This window comes from Pyrgilauda ruficollis, unplaced genomic scaffold (assembly GCF_017590135.1).
Source record: "Pyrgilauda ruficollis isolate IOZ18807 unplaced genomic scaffold, ASM1759013v1 scaffold67, whole genome shotgun sequence".
In the NCBI taxonomy this organism is placed as follows: domain Eukaryota; kingdom Metazoa; phylum Chordata; class Aves; order Passeriformes; family Passeridae; genus Pyrgilauda; species Pyrgilauda ruficollis.
The window spans coordinates 2,707,854-2,723,607 of NW_024528488.1; the positions used below are offsets into that span (position 1 = coordinate 2,707,854).

At 46.2% G+C, this 15,754-nt stretch overlaps 1 protein-coding gene across 1 annotated transcript in view; it reads left to right on the plus strand.

Annotated features, from left to right (window-relative positions):
- Positions 1 to 4,308, plus strand: part of TRPC5 (transient receptor potential cation channel subfamily C member 5) — a 66,671-nt gene extending 62,363 nt beyond the window's left edge. Inside the window, exons 8-10 of the mRNA XM_041484712.1 lie at positions 1,102 to 1,143; positions 2,801 to 2,890; positions 3,574 to 4,308. Of these exons, the coding sequence (XP_041340646.1) occupies positions 1,102 to 1,143; positions 2,801 to 2,890; positions 3,574 to 4,308 (867 nt within the window). The remainder of the gene's footprint in view (positions 1 to 1,101; positions 1,144 to 2,800; positions 2,891 to 3,573) is intronic.
- Positions 4,309 to 15,754: the final 11,446 nt, after the last annotated feature.

Genomic DNA, 15,754 nt, shown 5'->3' on the forward strand with positions numbered 1-15,754 from the left:
AGGAACACCTGCCTGCAGCTGCTGATGGTCTCTGCCCTCCTCTCACAGGACCACGCGGACATCGAGTGGAAGTTTGCACGGACGAAGCTCTGGATGAGTTACTTCGACGAAGGCGCCACTCTGCCCCCTCCTTTTAACATTGTCCCCAGTCCCAAGTCGGTCTGGTACCTTTGCAAGTGGATCCACAACCAGCTGTGCCCAGGAGATGACTCTGACAACGAACAGAAGAGGCACGAAAACCTCAAAACGTTCACAGTAAGGAGCTGACGGGCTTGTGCTTGCTTTCTGGAGGGTGTTGGGGATATTCAGGGTTCTGAGGGATCAGCAGAAGGTTGCGGGATCATCACTTGCTCTCTGGGTTTCAAAAGCCAGGTGTCTGCTAAGGAAGGCAGGAGCCTCCTGTGAAATGGGAAATGTAAACCCCCTTCCTCCAAATTATTATAATTTTGAAAATAAGAAGCTGTCAGGCAAAGATATGGAAATAGGAATAACATTTCTTTACTAGGAAAACTGAAATACAAATGCAATAGTACAATCAAAAACCACTACTGCCAGAGTCAGAACATGCTCTGACCCCCTGTGTGTCAGGGCGGTGGCACAGTCCCATCCCATGGGGGCTCAGCCCTCCTGCAGTGCCAGCTGTGCTTCTGCTGGAGCAGGGATCCTGCACAAGGCTGGAGTTTTCCTCTGAAGCTCCAGGGCTGTGGAGATGGGCCTGCTCTTCCTCTGGGAATGCAGGGCAGGAGAAAGCTGCTCCTCTGGGAATGCAGTGGGCAAAGGCTGCTGTGCTGCTCCAGGCTCAGATTGTATCCAGGTAGGAATGCCTGGCTCCTGCCCTGGGCGGAGCATCTCCCAATGGGATGCTGGAATTTGATCAGCCCTGCAGGGACACTCCCTGGCCATGGACAGCAGAGATCTCCTGGAGGGAGGATTGGCTGTGGGAGAGATAAAAACTGCGCAATGAACAGAAGAGAACTGCCCCACCTGAATAGATGACAAAAGAATGCACACCCAGCTAAGCCTGAGACACTTGCTCAGGGCCATGGGGAGCTCTAAAGACAGGACCAGACAGGTGACATCCCTGTGCCTTTCTCTTTCCAGGAACGTCACGCTGACAACCTGATTCAGAATCAACATTACCAGGTAAACTTCTGGCCACATAAAGTTTTTACTTGCTGTTTCTTTCTCCTCCTCATTTTCAGTTCTTGCTTGCTTCCAGAATATATTTTGGTAAGTGTAGGTCCTCTAAGAGGATTTAGCTTATCATGGATTAAAGCATTTCCTCATTGGAGGTGGATGGTTCAGTAAATCTGTCCTTGCCTTTCAGCCCCTCTGGAATAGTGGAAAACTTGCAGGTATCAGTGTGGCTGCTGAAGTCAAGGTCACATCCCCATTGCCATCAGGCTGTCAGGACATCCTGATTAAAACTATTTCTGCAGCATTTTTACACTCCTGAATTGTTCCTCTCTTGCTCTTTTTTGTAAAGCACCCCTTACTCAGACTGTGGTTGGGATATTCTTTTGTTTGGGACAGCTTGGGAAGGAGGAATGATTCCTTTATTGAATCTTGCTGGTTTGTTTATTCTCAGCCTGCCTGTCATCAAGTACTCATTAAACTCAATCTACAAAAGGATGAAACTTCATTTAAAACACCAGCTTCAGCCCTTGAATTCAGCGGGATGTATTATGCCAGCACGCTGGAAGGAAAAAAAATTCTCCGAAATGTTAGGTGGTACGTTAGGCTCCACTGCCAAAAGCCATTAGTAATTTGTCTTACTTAAGACATCTCCTGCTTTCTGAAGAGCACTTTTATCAGAAGTTGGTGGTTAACATAATTAGTCACCTTTGACAACTGGCATATGGTGTTTTCTGACTTCACAGCACAGCTTACGGCTGCGACATTGGGATCTCTTAAAAACCTCCCAGCAAAGCCTTGCTGCAGCCACCATCTTCAGCTTGGTGTTGCTCAGACTTGTTTGTGAAGGGGGGGAGATGCAGGGCAGGTTTGGAGTAGTCTTTTCCCTGCACACAGACAGCCTGGGTGTGTTTTGGCTGGCACAGATAAATGTGCAAGCTCAAAGCACCAGTTTGCTTCTGTGAAGCCATCAGGACATGAGCAGAGCAAAATGGAGCTTATCCAACCAAAAACATGGAGTGTAGCAGACAGGTGACACCGAGGAGTGAGAGTCCCTGGAGAAGTCACTGAGAGTGTGATTTGGCCCTCCCAGTGCTGCCCACGGATGGTGCAGCCAGCCTTAAAGGAGTTTCTGCCCCTAGGGAACACTCAGGCAGCTGCAGATGTGGTTTGAGGTGAATGTCCATTGACCCATGGGATCCTGGCTGCTCTTCACATTATTTATTGCTAACGTAGCCTCCTTGGCTTCAAAGACTTGATAAACCACCTTCAAATGCCAAATTTAGCCCATCAAAAAGCGCAGTGTGCACATGAGATTGGTAATTGTAAAACCTTTCAGCAGCTGAGATTAAAGAGCACATCCAAGAACTGCTTGGAGAGAGCACTCCAAGATTTTTTTTTCTCCATGACTTGCACATCTACAAGCCCCAGTACAAAACAACTGCTTTGCCTTTAGCTAAAAACTGAGCATCCATAAGGTGGAAGCTGTATCACCCCTTCCCAAGGTTTGCTCTGCTTAAAAGGAAGCATTTTGTTTCTGGTGGTGAGTGGTTTATAACCAGCAGAGTCAGGACAGCTGCTGTTGGCAAGAGCTCAGGGAAATGCAGCAAGAACAGAGTTTGGGCTGAGCTTGCAATTGAATCACTTGGACTGTTTCCTATTCCAGGAAGTGATAAGAAATCTTGTGAAAAGATACGTCGCTGCAATGATAAGAACTTCCAAAACCAACGAAGGTCTAACTGAAGAAAACTTCAAGGTAATTTATTATTCCTCAATAATAATTTGTTTTATTAATTCAAACAGCCACTTGCAGAGTTTGCACTAACTTGTTAAGGTGATTTGTGATGTGTGGAAATAAGATTATGACTGGAGCTGGGAATGTGTCTGATGGGCCTGTGGGGTTTTGTGGGCAGAGAGAGTTATTATTGAGTGTCTTCCTATATGACCACCTCCCATATTTTAATACACAATGTGCTGTGTAGACAAAAGTACTGGAAAAGAGAAGGAGTGAAATATGTGATTTGAATCAACATCACATTCCCAATCCTAATGCAGACAGAGCCAAAGAATTGGTTGGGGTTGGTGGTTATTAAGAACACTCACCAGAAAATGTAAAGGTGGGCCTATCAGCTAGACAGGATTCCTGCCATATTTCAGCAGTTTTCCCTCTTCTGTAGCTCTTTTATCTGACATTTTTTGGGGTGTGCAGGGGGGGTTGATCAACAGGGCCAGTCCCAAGCCGTTGGAGACAAAAGCCTTGTGAGGTCCCCAATTCTCAGCACTACCAACACATTTCTGTGTGACACTGGACATCGATTTGATATTCTTGTGTGATTTGGTACCAGCCACTGGCACAACTGAGCTCTCCAGAGGGAATGTGGTCATTCCTTCATGCCAGATAAGGCTGCTGGGAGTAACTCCTGTCTCCTCTTGCCCCAGGAATTAAAACAGGACATCTCGAGTTTTCGCTACGAAGTTCTTGACCTCTTAGGCAACAGGAAGCCCCAGAGGAGAAGTTACTCTACCAGCAGCACAGAGGTGTCCCAAAAGGAGGAGACAAACGAGGACGGTGCTGGAGAAAAGCCCAGAGCCAAGAGCGTGTCTTTCAATGTAGCCAACAAGAAAAAGGACTTCAATGTGTCTGCCCTGATTAAAACCATGTCTGGGATCAACATGGTGGAAGAGAAGCCAAAAAGCAACGGGATCAGCAAGCGCTCCTTCGTGCGGAACGGGAACAGAGTTCAGAGACTCTCCAGCTCCAAGAAGGAGTCCTTCAAGAGGCTGGGCCTGCTCTTCTCCAAGATGAACGGCCACGTCCCCGAGCCCAGCTCAGAACCCATGTACACCATTTCAGACGGCATCATCCAGCCACACTACATGTGGAAAGACATTAAATATTCTCCCATGGACAGAGAGAGAGAAGAGAATTGTTCCAAAAGTGAAATTAACCTCAATGAGGTGGCCTACAGTGGGAACACGAGACTTACAGGACAGAGCAAGGAGTGCCCTGTGGTTTGTACCAGTTCCCTTCACTGTGCTTCCAGTATTTGTTCCTCTAACTCCAAACTTATAGACTCGTCAGAGGATGTGTTTGATTCGTGGGGAGAGGCCTGTGACTTGTTTATAAACCAGTGGAAAGACGGGCAGGAGGATCATGTTACCACTCGGCTCTGAGCAAAGCTCTCTTAACTCTCACTGCAAAACTCAGCCAAGTATTGGTAATTGTTTGCTCTCATCTGGTTCAGCATCACTGTTTCCTTTCTGTCCACAGGTGAAAAAAAATGTAAACCTACTCATGTTATAGCCTATTTTATAGCCATCTGCACCTTTTTTAATTTACTTTTTGTACACTCACTAATACTAAACTAATGGTTTCACCATTTATAAGGTTGCCACAAACCACAGGAATCCCTTTGGATGCAGTCTTAGTCTCCAAACCCCACAGACTTCAGGCATGCAGGTGGCTGAGGAAAGGATTTCTCCAGTGCTCCCCTCATCATCCCACCCCAGCTGGGTTTCAGTGCTGCTGTCCAGCACCATTGGCTCTGCATCCTGCTCAGTTTTCCTCATCAATACAAACAGCTGTTCAGCAGGAGGCTGAGAATCACACTGAAAATGTTTTTAAAAGGGTTTTGACCTATAACTGGTGGGTTTTTGTTTCCTTTAAGCAATATAACTTCTGATTCTTTTGGTTGTGCTTGTTTTTTCAGGCCACTATATTAATATTGTAAATTATTACTGAATATGAAACCCCTTTGATCATCCACCTGGAACATGTTTTTGTTGCTAACATGTTTTCTTATTTACCTAATTTCCCTTTTGGGGAGCAGAAGGACCTTCCAATTAGGCTGACAGTGGGAGCCAGCACCTGGCCTTGCCTCCAACTCCTGTGTAGATGAACTGGAAAGAAAACAACCCAAAACAACCCTGGCTGCTTGAAATACAAACCTCAGAGTAGTTTCTAATAGGCTGAACCAAAACCCAGCTCTAAGCCTTGCCCTTATTTTGCAATTCCTAATTTTACTTCCAGTGCTGCATTCCCTTTTTGCTGCCTCTCTCATGGGTGTCAGGAGGAAATCCATCTCCTGCGGGAGAGCATCTTCCCTGGCCCCCTGAGCTGCAGGTCTGAAAAGCATCCAAAGCAAGAGCTGCAGCAGGAGTGGAACAGCTCTGCAGGTCCTTCTCTGAGCTGCAACAGAAAGGAGTGTGGCAGGAGCTGGTATCTTTTATTGTCTTTTACTATCTTTTATTATCTTTTATTTCCCATCTGTGGGGGTGTCTGGACAGAGCTTAGCACTGTCACTGCAGCTGTCCCAAGGAGCATCAGAGGGGGAGGAAAAAGCCCTGTCAAGGGCAAGGTGGTTGAATTCTTAACAGGGATTTTTAGGGGGTTTTATTTTAATTTTTTAACAATGGGATGCTTGAACTTCTGCAGTGTTGCTAAGAAGCACAGGTGATTGGGACTCAGGGCTGTTCTTGGTCAGCTGCTTCCTTGGAGGGAGCAGGTCCTGCCCAGGGGCTTGGGAAGGGGTTCATTCCTGCTCTCATTCCTGCTCTCGTTCCTGCTCTCGTTCCTGCTCTCCTGCAGGGCTCTGCTCCCAGGAGGGGCTGTGGAGCTCCAGCATCTCCCCACGGTGGCTGCCAGCCACCACCTCACCTGGGAACTGGGTTGTGAATTGCCTCTGGAGAAACATAATGCTGGAAAATCTGCAGCTGCCCCTGGGGGGGTCAGACCCAGCAGCGAGGGGCACGAGCAGCTCTGCCCTCGGAGGGGCAGGGGCTGAGAGATGCTGGAACACCTGCAGCTGGGTACTCTGCCCGAGTTTTAACCCTGCCTCCCCTTGTGGGGTTTTTCCTTTGGGCACTTGTGCAGTTTCACCCAGCAAGGGGAACACAGAGCAGAGCTGGGGTGCCAACACCCGAACCCGTGGGAGTGTTCAGTGCAGGGCTCTGTGGCTCCAGGGCAGCCCTGGGGTTGAGATAAATCAGCAGCAAGGAGCAGAGACTCCAAGCCATTTCTGTATTCCTTGCTTATAATGACAGCAGTCTTGTTATCAGCAGGCAGTGTAAAACCCCAAATATTTAAGCCTCTGGATGTGTTAGTTAAGGCAGAGTGAAAGGCATTTTTGTATCAACAGATTTTGGGCTTTCACACTAATTGCAGGGTTAGGGTTGTCTTTGAAAACTGCATTTCCTCTTCCCTCATGGAAGGCTGAGCAAACTGACATTGGTGGAACACAAGGAGACTTGCAAAACGCGAGGGGGGAGCAGCTTGCTGATCATTCCATCAGGAAATCAGGCACCCCTGGCTGGAGAGCAAATCCATGGACAGGGGAGAGCCACGGGCAGAAGCCACCAAGGCAAGGCTCACAACAAAAGCCCCACAGGTCAAGAAACCAAGCTGAGCACATTTCTGCAAAGATAAAGGTGAACAGGAGCTGCTGCAGGGGGGTGAATTTGAGTCCTCTGATGCCTCAGCTACCCCACACTGCAGTCTGGGAGCTCTGCTGGACAGGGGCCGGCGAATCTTTGTGGCATTTCCTGGGTAAGGAGGAAGAATGAAAACAATTCAAGTAGAGTTATGCAGATTACATCAGCTGGGCTTGAAATTGGGCCAGAAACTGGGTTTGTATCCTTGGACAGCAGAAGGGCTTTGAAGTGTTCCGTGAGAACAAGCACCCAGCTGCCGGTGACGCTCATGCTGTCACTCAAATGCATTACCAGGTACAAACAGCACAAAGAGAGGGAATTAACTCAGCAGTGCTGCCCCCAAAAATGCAAAAATCCCTTCCCTGCAGACTGTGTGAGTCACGTTCCCCTGCTGGTCCCGAAAGGGCAGGGCTGGGAGCTGCCACACGCAGTGCACAGCAGATCTGCAAGCCCCCAGTGCTGGGCTAGAGGAGGAGATGCTCTCCTGGCCCCGTGGCTGGGGCTCCCCTGGGCTTTCTTTCACGACTCAAATCCTTCCTTGCTCCCAGCTACCAGCGAGTCTGAGCTGACTCTGGAATTCAATACAAATATTTGATTCGGCTGTGATTAATACACGTGTCCAGGAGTTTGAAGAACTCAAATTGGTCCCCCCAAAAGGCAAAATTCTCTTTGATTGTATCTATGCATCCCTGTTGATAGCAATAGACTTTGGAGCAGCTGGTGAATTATTATTATGCTAAAACACGAGCTTCAGGGGAGCAAAATTGAAGTAGCTTCTGAAAAATACATTTGATTAAAAAAAACCCACCCAGGTTTTGCTTAATTCACTTGCAGCACAGTATTTGGGACTACACCAGTATTTTTCTGCTTTCAATTGCTCAAAAATGAAAGCATGTTTTAGTGAAAGTTCTTCTTTCCTTCAGAGAAATCAGTGGATGACCCCTGTGCTGTCTCTGCAAGGGCAGGAGCTGGTGGAACACTTGAGTTTCTCCTGTGAGGAGTTAAACCTTTCCTTGGCTCAGCTGGTTCACACCTGCCCTGTATCTGTGGGCTCCAAGAAGGACCCTTGTGTATATGCAAGGAGTTTGGAGCTGGGGATAACAGGGATCTCAACCATTTGCCCTTTCTTAGGTTTCTTGCTCTTGAAGTTGCATTTTTTTTCTCGCCTCCCATGCCAGTGTCATTTCACCTGGCTTTGTAAAGCAGCACACCTGCAAATGGTCATGGAATTATGGAATGGTTTGGGTTGGAAGGGACCTGAAAGGTCTTGTTCCAGCCTCCCTGCCATGGGCAGGGACACCTTCCACTAGGCCAGGTTGCTCCAAGCCCTGGCCTTGGACACTTCCAGGGATGGGGCATCATCACCAATTAAAAAATTAACAAATAACACCCAGGGTTAAGAATTTAATAGAGCTGGGAGGTGTTTGTACTCAGGTCAGAGATTACCTAAATTGCTTCAGAAACAAGAAATTAACTGAATTATCAGTGCAGGTTATTTGGATAACTGCATTTGTACATGGCTCACTTGCTGGTAAATCTGTAAATACTCCTGTGTTTGTAGCTGTGTCCCCTCAGAGGAAGCATGGGCAGGTTCAGAGCCAGGAGGGAGCTCAGCTCCACTCCCTGCTCTGCCTCTGCCTCCCCCGTGACCTTGGGCAAGTCACTCCGCCTCTGGAATGCCTCAGTTTCCCCATCTGTAAAATAGGGATAATAATACTCACCTACCTCGCAGGGGGGTTAGTTCATTATTGATAAGCACTTTCCAGTTTCAAGGCGCTATATACAGTACGTGGTTCATATTGGTAGCAGTAGTCTGTACTTTTATTTTCTTACAACTAATTCAGGTTAGGATTTAACTGTTATGCCTGTTATGATAATTTTCCATGTAGGAAACTCGCATGGTTTCCCCATGAAGGGAATTTAGGGGACTTCTGCAGTAGACTGAGAGCAGGAGCAGCATACCCTGGAAGCCTAAATTCTGATACCTTTGCTTTTGTGATTTATGCCTCACCCCAAATGTCACCTTCCTGTATTTGTGTTCCACCCCTTTCCCCACAGCCCATGTAACATGATTTTTAGCAGAAACAGCCACTGTAAATATTAAGAGTATTTAAATAAATATATTAATGTATGCATAGAAACCCTTACCTTTGAAAGAGGTTAAAATTGGTTGGTACCACAGGATTCCAAGCATGGGATGGGGGCTCCACAGGCAGCTCAGCACTGGAGCACACCAGGGTAGGGCTATAGGGAAATTTCACATCATCACCTCAGTGATCATCACTTCTCACCCCATCACTGGCAAGGACAGCTCACCTGGCTGTCACAGGAGGGCAAAGGGAGCCTGTGGCAGGGTGGCCCTGCTGCCTGTTCTGCCCCAGGAGAGGGGACAGCAGCTCTGGGCACCCACCCTGGCAGCAGAGAGTGGCCAACACTGGCTGCTGGAAGAGCTTGGACAGCTGGACACTGTGCCCTGCACCCCTGGAGGGGCTCCTCACCCAGATTTCTCTGTACAATGTGTTTTCTTTAGTGTTCACCCTGGATAAAGGTCTTTGGTTTGAGCAAGAGGAGCTCCAAGAGGGGACTGGCAGGGCAGGGGCACTCTGAGCTCCCTGCCAGGGACAGGAGCACGTGCAGCTCCCTGCACTGGACCTGGATGTTGTTGACAGGGATATCTGGGCAGTGAGCAGCAGTGTAAGCAAGCATCTGAATCACATCTGGGGTCTCCAGCAGCTGGAAACCACCCAAGCACTCACTGCCCTCACACCATGACGTGTTTGTCCCACTTCCCTTCGCTTTGGTGTTGTTCCTTTCCCTTCCAAAGGACCAAAACCCCAAAGAAAAGCATATTTCAGTTAACCAGGAGGAGTTCAGTGCTGGATGAACTCCTGGCTGAGCTCTCCTTTAACCAGTCAGCTCCTCCTGCAGTGTCCAGCCCTGTCCCACAGGCAGACAAAGCTCTGTGCAGCCCCTGAGGCTGATTCCCAAAGGATCAGGAGCCCCTCCCACCTCTGCTGCATTTCCACACACAGAATGGCAAAAATCCATCAAAATATCCCAGCCGCCAGGGCTGCCTGCATTTAATGAGAGTTGGTTTTTAACTGAGACCTCCAGAGCTGGTCACACCTTCCCAGGTGTGCTGGAAGCATCAGGCACTCTAATTAATGTCATGGTGAAATTAATTGGAATCAGCGAGACTGTGGTGGATAATGAATCCACTCTCTGGAGAAGCATCTAAAATAAACTGTCCCCCAACAGAATCTGCAGTTTTCAGTGAATGTGTGACTTGAAACAGCTGTAAAGTCACTTCCTCACTGGAATTTTGGAGGAGATAGAGAATACTCTGGGCTAGTCACATCAGCTTATTCCCTAAACATTTATAATTTGATTAAATTTCATTTTCACACTTCTTTCCCCATTTCAGGCCCTTTTTACAAAAGAGTAATTTCTATACTACTCCCTAACTGCCTCCACCCAGACCAACAACTGCTCTGGAGGCAATTCATGACCAAGAATTCATGACCATTGGTCTAAAAAGAAAACATGTTTCATCCAAAGAAGTACACTTAAAAAGCAAAAGTGTTTGATCCTCATCTTCCAAACCTTTGATAGCATTTTGTGCTTCAGGGAAAGACTTTGACCTGCTCTGGTTTTTTTACGGTGTGCAAAGCAAAACAAAGCCCCCAGGCAGAACAGCAATAGAGCTCAAACCACCCGCAATTTGCCATCGAGTTCATTCCTCCCGTACAGAATCCTGCTTTGGGTCGGAAGAGAGCCCTGGAGATCCAGTCCCCCCCTCTGCCAAGGGGGAGCTCCTGACAGCCCCTCCTCCATCAGTCCCACCCCTGGGACCCCAGGGCAGCCTGTCCCCATCCCCGCTCAGCACAGCCTGTTTCGGGGATCTTTTGGGGGATTTTTTTTCATTTCCCCTCCCATTGGAAGCATTCCCACATCAGCAGCACCCCTGAGGCAGCAGAGCTGCTGTGCCCAGGGCTCAGAGGTGCCCTGTGAGGAGCTGACAGAACACTGTGATACCTTTAGCCAGCAGAGCGAGAGGCCTTTGACTATAAATAGTTGTTTTTTCAGCAAGGGGGCACTTTTGGGTCTTAGCTATTTTTCTGGCTATTGTACAGTTATTTAAAAACTACTGAAGGTGTTTATAAGGCAGATCTGGGAGCTACAGGGCTAAGGATTTTGAGAAGCAAAAGACAGTAGCAGATGCTTGAGTATTCTATTTTCTATATGGGAGCCCTGGAGACCTGGGCTGACTGAAGTTTTTTTAGCAATCAACTTTTATTGTCAAATTAAATCTTCATTAATTAAAAAAGCAACCACAGAAACAGCCTTCACACCCAAGCATATTTTAAAATGCCATTTTATTTCATGGAATAAAAAAAAGTGAGGCTTTTTTTCTCATTCTCCCACCCCCTTCTTCTTTATTTTAGTTTTGCTCAAAAACTCAAAGGCCTTTTCAAGGCAAAAGAGCTTTTACTTGTTGTAAGAATTTTGTGTATGCAAAGACGGAATGGGGACCTCAGAATCTGCCAGCTGAGTGGTTATAGCCACCCCTGGAGACAAGGGCAAGAGCAAAAAGCAAAAACAGATGCTTAGTTTTATGTACTTTTCTACTTGCATCTCTTCCACCTGTAGTGCAGACTCCATGTCAGACCCTCGTATAACCTGTACAAAATGAAACAATGTACATAACAAATAAAATTATTTATTTTATGTGTATTTTTAGCTTAACTGTAAACTGAAAAAAAAAACAAATAAAAAGCATTTAATTTTTTTCCCAAAAAATGTAAGCCTATTGAAAAAATCAAGGTGTTTCTACCTTTTCAGATGTAACATTTCCAGCTGCCTATTGATAATAAACATTTATGAACTGCAACAGGTCTGACATTTTAGAGTTTTTAAAAAACAAGTTCAGCACGGACTTCTCAAGGGCTGTCAGAGGTCAGAGGAGCACTTCAGGGCTCTGATTGTATGGAGACTTTATTGGTATTTCAATAAAAAAATACATCTCACAGTCCTGCTTGCCTCCAGTGAAGCGGATCACCCAAATTTGAGCAAGAGCTGAACAACACCTGGCTGGGAAAAAAACCCAAACCAAAAAACAAAACAGCCCCAAAATAGTCATTATATCTTGGCTACAACAGAAAATAGCAACACACTAGAAGTGTTGGTAAATAAAATTCACCACATGAATGCAATTACTCCTGCACAGAAAAGTCTAAGTAAGTGTAATTTCATTTTAATTTACTTCCCAAAGATATCCTCAGACCAGCACAACTGCATTGGCCACACAATTAGCAATATAGCTAATAGTGTAAGGGAGTCATTAAGCAACAACCTACAACTGTATTAACATAATTTGCTTCTGGAAGGCTGTCCTCCAGCAAATGTCATTAAAGTCCTGGAGATACATTTCAGGAGGTTTCCATCTCTGACCAGAGGCTTTTGGTCAAGCTTCCAGGAAAACAAGAGTTTCCACAAGTTGAACCACAGCAATTCCCTTTCCTTGGAATGCAGAAGATTCCTGCACAAGGGAGGCAATGGGGACACACAAATTTACACTGACCATGGCAAAAACTGTACAAAATCCAGGACCACAGGGTCGCAGAAATTTAAATATTTGCATAAAACCAAAAGGCTACACCTTTTTTTTTTTTTTGTAATAGACAAGGAGTTTTTGCAGTTGGATATGCACTTTTCCACTCACATAAGAAAGGTAAAAGTTGAAAGTTAAGGCACTGTGAATCTCCTGTTGTGGTCCTTGTTCCAGAAACAGGGACTGAACTTCACCTGGCAGGGATTTCCACCCCCTCCTTGTCCCTGCAAAGCCAGGGAGTGGCTCAGCACACTCCTCTTACTTGCACTTCCTGAAAAGTTATACAAATCACACATTCACATAATCAAAATGCATCAAAATAAATATCTTTTGCTTTCAACTATGTTAAAAGTACTGGTTTAAACAGAGTTAGAAACCACCTGTCTGCAGTTGATTGGAAAATGAAAACAGGGAGGATAGGGAATAGAAAAAATACATAAAGGAAATTATAGAGGGAGTTGGATGGTCCATCAATTTTATCATTAGGGAATATTGCACTTTCTCTTAAAAGTCCATTTTCCCTAACCCAACAAAGTTAAGGCCTCATCAGAGCTGTGAGCACAGGCTGACCCTTACCTTGGGTCACAGGCACCCCAGAGCTTGTGGCAAAATGCTCAGCTGCTCCAGGGAAGGCAAGATTTAGCATCTGGAATAAAAGTGTTGCCATAAACAGAGCCTAAGAGATAAAAACACCCTGTAGGGCTCAGGCACCAGGGGCTGCAGATCACCCCACTGGAGGAGGGCTGGGCTGCAGGCAGTGCCTGGAACGTGCTCTGAGCCTGTGGCTGTTTCCTATGTGCTGCAGCCCAGCTGACTGTGAAATCTGGTAAGCTGCAGTGGCCAGGAGCTTCTAGATACAGACTTGCCCTGCAAAATTTAATTTCTGATCTTATTTCAAAGCTATAAAGTCCTGGTTCAATGGTTTTGTCTTCCTCCCTTATGAAAAAAGCAGTTACTTGGAATTCTGGGTCTGGATTTATATGTTGAGTATCTTCCATACATAATGCAGCTTTTGATGGTGTCACTTTATGAAAGAAAAGCTATCCCAGCAGCACTGCTGAGAGAAATGGAACCTAAGAGTGAAATAAAAAAAACAACAACAACTGAGCTAGAGAAACAAACTTTCTGTAGGGATTGGTTTGGTTATGTGAGCCAGGGGAAAAGAAGAGCATTAGCAGGGGACAGCCCAGTGGCCAGGGCTGCTGGAGGCAGAAGCAGCACGGGCTCTCTGCACAGGATTTATAATTTCTTCAATCACAGATGGAATTGCAGCCCCATCAGAGAGATGCCACCAGCAGTGGCTGGCAGTGCAGGACTGGTGCTGACCTAGGGAATGGCCCTGGGGGTGACACAGGTGACACCTCTGCAAGCACCAGGGGTGTTGACTGTGCAGTGAGGGGTGCTGAGATAACAGATGAGATAACAGAGATGACAGCCACTCTGGAGTCTGCTCCTCCCAGACTCAAACACTGAATCACAAGAGAAGCCACCCCCCAAAGCACCAGAGCAGGGCTGGTCACTGCTTTGTCCATCCTGCAGGCTCAGCAGAATCACAGAACCGTTCAGGGTGGAAAAGATCTCCAAGACTGAGCCCAGCCTGTGGGTGATCCCCACTCTGTCACCCAGCCCAGAGCACTGAGTGCCACATCCAGGTGTTCCCTGGACACCTCCCTGGGCAGTGCCTTCCAATGTTCACCAATGAACATTTCCCATGAGAAATTCTCCCTGGTGTGCAGCCTGAGCCTGCCCTGGCACAGCTGGAGCCCTGTCCTCGGTCAGCAGGGAGAAGCTTTGCTCTGGGGCTCACATGGAGGGACAGCATCCATGGTGCTGCCACTTCACAAAGCCTGCACAGCCTTCAGGTGTTAATTTAATTTGAGCCTCTGCCTTTTATCTGTAAAAACCCAGTGAAGGAAAAGAGGTGGCAAGCATGCCTAGTGAAAATTTGGCTGAATTCTTCTGTTCTCCCTTTTCAAGGCTGAAAAGCCTTGAAAATCCACAAAAAAATAAACAAAACAGAAACAACAGTTAAAAAAAAAAACCCACAAAAATTCCTATATTCCAGGATCAAATCTTTGCTTTAAAAAATTACTATTAGGCAACATGATTCAAGAAGTCCAATAACAACCAAAAAATTTAAAAACATTGATCTACAGAAAAAAATAATTCCAGGTAGAAATCAATACTCATGGATTTTTTCATTCTTCTAACTAAAGATAAAATATGATTATGGCTTCAAACCATATCCCAATATCCCCATTCACAGCAATTCTGCCAGGCATAAAAACCCCAGAGCATTGGTCTGGTACCAAGCTGTAACAGCAATCAAACTAAAATAATCACACTCAAACATGTGCCAAAGAGGTCTGGAAATGCACCAGGCTAACACTGGGTTCCCCACCAAAGAAAAGACCCTGAGCCCACATCCTGGAACGTGCATAAACCCCAACAAAAAAAATCCCAAACCCCTCAAAGCAAGCCCCAGCCCTTGGTGTAATTTGGATGTGAATTATCCCACAGCCCCTGAAAAGGCTGATTAGCCCCGAGCCAGGGATGTTGTCTGTTAGTCCAGGGATGCTGCAGCCAGAGCTGGCAAACCCCAGCTGAGGGCAGGGCTGGAGCACAAAGCAGGTCAGCTGTGGTTTAGGCAGAGCTGTGTGTGGCTTTTTTGGCAGCTGTTTCAGAAAAGTGCTGCAGAGCTGTTGTACTGCAACACAATTCTGGGAAACGGAATTGAAATAAAAGACTCCAGCAATCACTTAAATTTCTGTGCCATTCTAGTTCCTTTGCTGTTAATAAAGAGGTGGCATTTCCTATCCATGGACAGCATTCATCAGCTCCAGGACACACACCTACCTGCTCCCCACAGCCCTGCTTACTTGTTCAAAAAGCTGATTTTGAGGCTTAAAAGCCTTGGGAAAAACACATAAAATGAGCCACAGAGGTACCTCTGTATATCAAATCCATAAATAAGTTAACTGGCCACATATGACATGCTGTTATAGCAATTAAAGTCATTTTCATGTACATCAAAATGGCCAATAAGGCCAAAATAGCCATGGGTAATGGTGAATAATCCAGCCCCTAGATGGGTAAGCAAAACAAAAAATGCAGGAGAAAATTCTAGCAGAATTATCAGCCTTTCCAATTAAAAAAAAAAAAAAGTTGACTTCCAGGGACAGACTAATACCAGAAGACAAAACACCAACACTGTGCTGTGATAACCATGTGTGTAGAAAACAGCAAGGCTGTCTCAGTGAGAGAGGAAGAAAGGAGGCAGAATTCACAGCTGAAGCCTGGAAGGGGAAATATTCCATTCCCTTCAGTGCTTGACAGAAACTGCTTGGGATATGACAGATGGAAACACACTCCATGACTCCAGCATGGAGACTGTGCTTAGGTAAGTGCCACTTTAAATTCCTTAAAATAAATCACAGGATTTACTAGTTCCTTTAAGAGGGTAGGCCAGTGAATGCTATTTCAGAGAAAAAGAAAAAAACCCCTCATGGTATTTTCTGCAAAAAACATCTGTGCAAGTCAAGTGCTCCTCCAGAGGCAGAAACACAAAGGCCACCCATT